Here is a 3,823-nt window from a genome sequence, read left to right as displayed (position 1 = left end):
GCTAACACTGACCAGTTCATCATGAAATCCCTAGCGTCTAGAATAGTGTGGGACAAACAATACCCATTGATTGAACAAACGCATGAGTCACCCAAGCATGCCTCTGAGCCCCTCCCCTCAAGTCCACCAAAGGAAAAGAAGCTGTGGCTAAAAGTTTGCATGGCATTTATTCTCTTGCAGGGGAAGGCAATGAGAAGTTAGCTGAGAGACACTGGAGGGTCGGCTCTGGATCTGGGAGGGCAGAAGCAGGTGGTGGTTGTGGGAGACTCTGTGCTTCTCCCCAGGGTGGCGTCAGAGACCCCAGAGGCTCAGAGACCTGGAGTGGAGACAAGAGCAGAGAAGTGGACAGGGGTGTGTGTTGTCTGGGGGCTATGGGGACTAGAGCCACCTGTCCCTACAGAGCACACCTGGAGTCACATCCTGGAACCTAGTCAGGGGTTTGTGTGGGTTGTGGGGCTTCAGAGATGAAAACCGCAGACTCTAATCGCAGGAAATGGTGGGGACCTCAAAGTAGGAGGTGACCCCCGATCTGCCGGCATCAAGTCCCACAGCCTCAGTCAGGGCTACACGAGTTGCCAGAGCCAATCAGGGGCCCCTCCCGGCCCATGTGCTGCAGCCGTGGCCTGATCTGCGCGCACAGCTGAGCAGCCCTGGAGGGAGAGACTGAGAGCCCTCCCTGCCAGCGGGGTTCCTGAGCTCAGCTCTCAGGTCCCTAGTGTCCTGGGCAAAGATGTGACCTGTCTCTCTGATGCCCAGGGATCCCATACTAGGCCTGGGGATGGGAGTTCAATCAGGGCTCTGATGTCTTTAAATATCCCAGTCTGAGGCCGCTTGCTTGGTCTTAACCTCTTTACACGTAATCATTTCATTCAATCCTTGTTGAAAAGCAGAAATACGGATTCCTATCCCTTCACAAGGAAGGAAACTCAAGCTCACAGAGGTTGAGCTACTTGCTCAAGTCCACAGCTGACCGGAGATGGGGACCTGATGGCACCCCAGGATGGCCTGGAGTATTTCTCAACCGGTTCCAGCTGCAGCCCACCTACCCATCTTCTCCCCACTTTCCACACAGTGGTGGGGGTAACATGTCACTGCAGGGAAGCTTGGTGGGATGTGTATGACAGCTGGATATCTGTGGGTCGAAACCGTATTGTACATATGTGGGGACATGATGTGAGCCCTCCAGGAATGAGTCCCTGCTGTCACCTGTGCACTCACCTTTTTTAGGTTTGCACATCCTGAGTTTCACACACATTTCCTCAGGGCTTTTCCCATTCATGATACCATGGATGATCTTATCAAGAGATTTAGTGATTAATTCCTTGCAAACACCCTGCAGTGGAAATGTCTGCTTGCACACCAGGGACGCAGCGTGTTTGATGGCTTCCTGCAGTAACAGCACCATAGGAAGACAGAGAATTCAGGTGAGCTCCGCCCAGGACTGCCGCCCCCCTGCAGACCCCAGCAGCTCTAGGCCCTGGGCACCCTGACCAAGGGCATGCTGGGAGGAGGGCCTGGTGCCAGGCGGCCACGGAGCAGAGGCTAGAGAGGCAGGGATCAGAACTCATGCCCAGGCACCAAGGCCCTGGCCTAAGCCTGGCCAGGAGGGGCTCTTGAGAGAAGGACAGTTGACCCTGTAGTGTCCCAGTCCCCTGTACATCATTAACCTGCCCCCCTGCCTTCTGTGTGGAGAACGGCGCCCACGGCTCTAGACCCACAGGAAGGGTTCTGCCTGCCAAGCTTCCTGGGTCCCAACCTGACGGGGCTCGTGCACAGGGCTGTGTGACGAAGGTTAGGAAAAGAAAGCACTTGGAGTCTTGGCACATTCCACTTGGACGTATCTTCTCCCACCATCCAATGGAGAAGGATAAAGCTGAGTTCCCAGGGCTGAGGGTGGGCCCTGCAGCGCCAGGGAGCTGAGCAGGATCAGGGAACAAAGCAGAGGGAGGGAGGGAGGGAGGGGGAAGAAGGGCTTCTTGGTGTAACACATCCCTTGTTCAGCAGGTGCTCAGGGACAGGCATGGAGCTAAGCTCGTCCACCCCTCAGCTCCTTTAAGGGCTTCGATAACTTACAAGGGGCGATTATGATCCATCCCACTAAACAGAAAGAAAACTGAGGCTCAGAAAGCATTAAGGGCTTGGCCAAGCCATGCTGCTAGGAATTGGGAGATCTGGGGCATATCAGTCTAGCCCAGGCCATCATGGAACCAATGCCACAAAATTCGTCCCTGGACACACGTGGAGGGGCCAAAGGGGAAAGATTCCTACCTGCTCTGGGAACAAATTTCCTTTGACAATGGGATGGAAACCACGCACGCTCCTCTTCCTACTTTCACACTCACAGAGCTTCATGATTTCAAGGGATTCTCTGAAGTCAGTCCCAGATACCAGGGGGCCCACAGATCCCCTGCTGAGAAGCCCTGGCCCAGCCAGGGATCAGCCCCTTCCTCAGTGTCACCCCTAGCCCTACAAGCCCCACTCATGCCCTTGACCGCCCTGCAAATGGCTCCCCAAATCACAAGCCTCACCTGTGTGATATTATGTCCCACGGCTTTTCTCAGAGCTTGGATTATCATCTTACAAGTCTTGCATTTAAGAGCTAGCCGGTCACCCTGTCAGAAAACAATGCCTCCTGAGATGGTGTCTCAGACACCCCAACAGCCCTTGGCAGGGACCCAGGAGGAGCTCTCTGGTGTCTCCTAGGCCAGCAGGATCATCTAGGTTCTTTCTGTGCTTTCAGGCCTGACGCAGGCTGGCTGGTCCCTGCCCACCTTCCTGCTAGTCTTGGTGGGGCTGACACACCCCAGACCCTGCCCCACACCCGCAGCACCTCACCCAGAGCAGCCCCTGACCCAGTTCTCTACTCTGGTCAGAACCCAGGGGACCCTCCTGGGGAGAGCTCAGCCAGACAGACCCAGGTAGCCCCCCGACCTTTGCCACGGGCACAACGGTGCACAAAACCAGCATCTTCAGCCCACAGCCCTGCCTCCCCACCCCTCTGCCCAGTGAGATGTGCAGCCCTGCCTGCTGCTCCCGGGGAGGAGACAATGTGTGAGGGGGTGGTTATGGGAAGTGAGCAGGGAACCAGCCACCAACCTGGGGGGACTCCAGGACCAAGCTCTCTAAGAACTGCTTTTCCTGACTCAAGTCAACGGTCATCAAGTCATTGTCCTCAGGGTTCAAACCAGAAAAGGTCAGCCCTGGGGAAGAAACACCATCAGCATCCCTTCACAAGTGGAAGGAGACAGATCTCCTGGCTGGTGGGAGCCCAGGAGGTAGCTAGAAAACAGGCCAGGAGCAGGGATCTGTGAGGGGTCCAGGGGGCCTGTCCTCACATTCTGCCCTGGAGCTGCTCTGACCCAGTCTCTGTGCAACAGACATGCTCTCAATTCTTTCTGGAAAACAGGAGAAGATTATCTGCCCCCCACCCCCGCCCCCCCACCAACATCATCCATGAACCTCTTTTCTGTCTTTGTCTCTGTTTTTCTGTTCTCTCTCTCTCTCTCTCTCTCACACGCACACACACACACACACACACACACACACGGATTTGGAGCTGCTCTAAGAGAACACTACCCTCATCTCCTTTCAGAGGTCGTTCTTTCTCTCTTCTTTCCCCCAGGAGTTCAAATCTGGTGGCCCATCGAACCCAGCCTCCAGACTGTCCCTACCCTCTGCTAAGAAGTAGCTGCCAGGATGTGCATGGGGGAATGTCCTTACCCGGGGTGGCCAGGAGCACTGAGGCAAGGAGCAGGAGGGCCCAGGAGGTCATGGTGGGGCAGATGCTGAAGCACCCTTCACACCCCGCTTTATGTGGCTGGCC

General features: G+C 55.8%; 1 protein-coding gene across 1 annotated transcript; it reads right to left on the bottom strand.

Annotated features, from left to right (window-relative positions):
- Nucleotides 1–148: 148 nt before the first annotated feature.
- Nucleotides 149–3,823, bottom strand: LOC124504352 (antimicrobial peptide NK-lysin-like). Its single transcript, XM_047069814.1, has 5 exons — nucleotides 3,721–3,823; nucleotides 3,097–3,200; nucleotides 2,529–2,612; nucleotides 1,219–1,387; nucleotides 149–316 (listed from the first exon to the last, which is right to left on the bottom strand). The coding sequence occupies exons 1-5, from the start codon at nucleotides 3,770–3,772 to the stop codon at nucleotides 309–311; spliced, it is 417 nt and encodes a 138-aa protein (XP_046925770.1). The 5' UTR covers nucleotides 3,773–3,823; the 3' UTR covers nucleotides 149–308.

Source organism: Lynx rufus, unplaced genomic scaffold, assembly GCF_022079265.1.
Source record: "Lynx rufus isolate CCGP_SWC_20201006 ecotype Redwood Valley unplaced genomic scaffold, mLynRuf1.p SCAF_8, whole genome shotgun sequence".
In the NCBI taxonomy this organism is placed as follows: Eukaryota; Metazoa; Chordata; class Mammalia; order Carnivora; family Felidae; genus Lynx; species Lynx rufus.
This window is presented reverse-complemented; position numbering and strand designations above follow the sequence as displayed.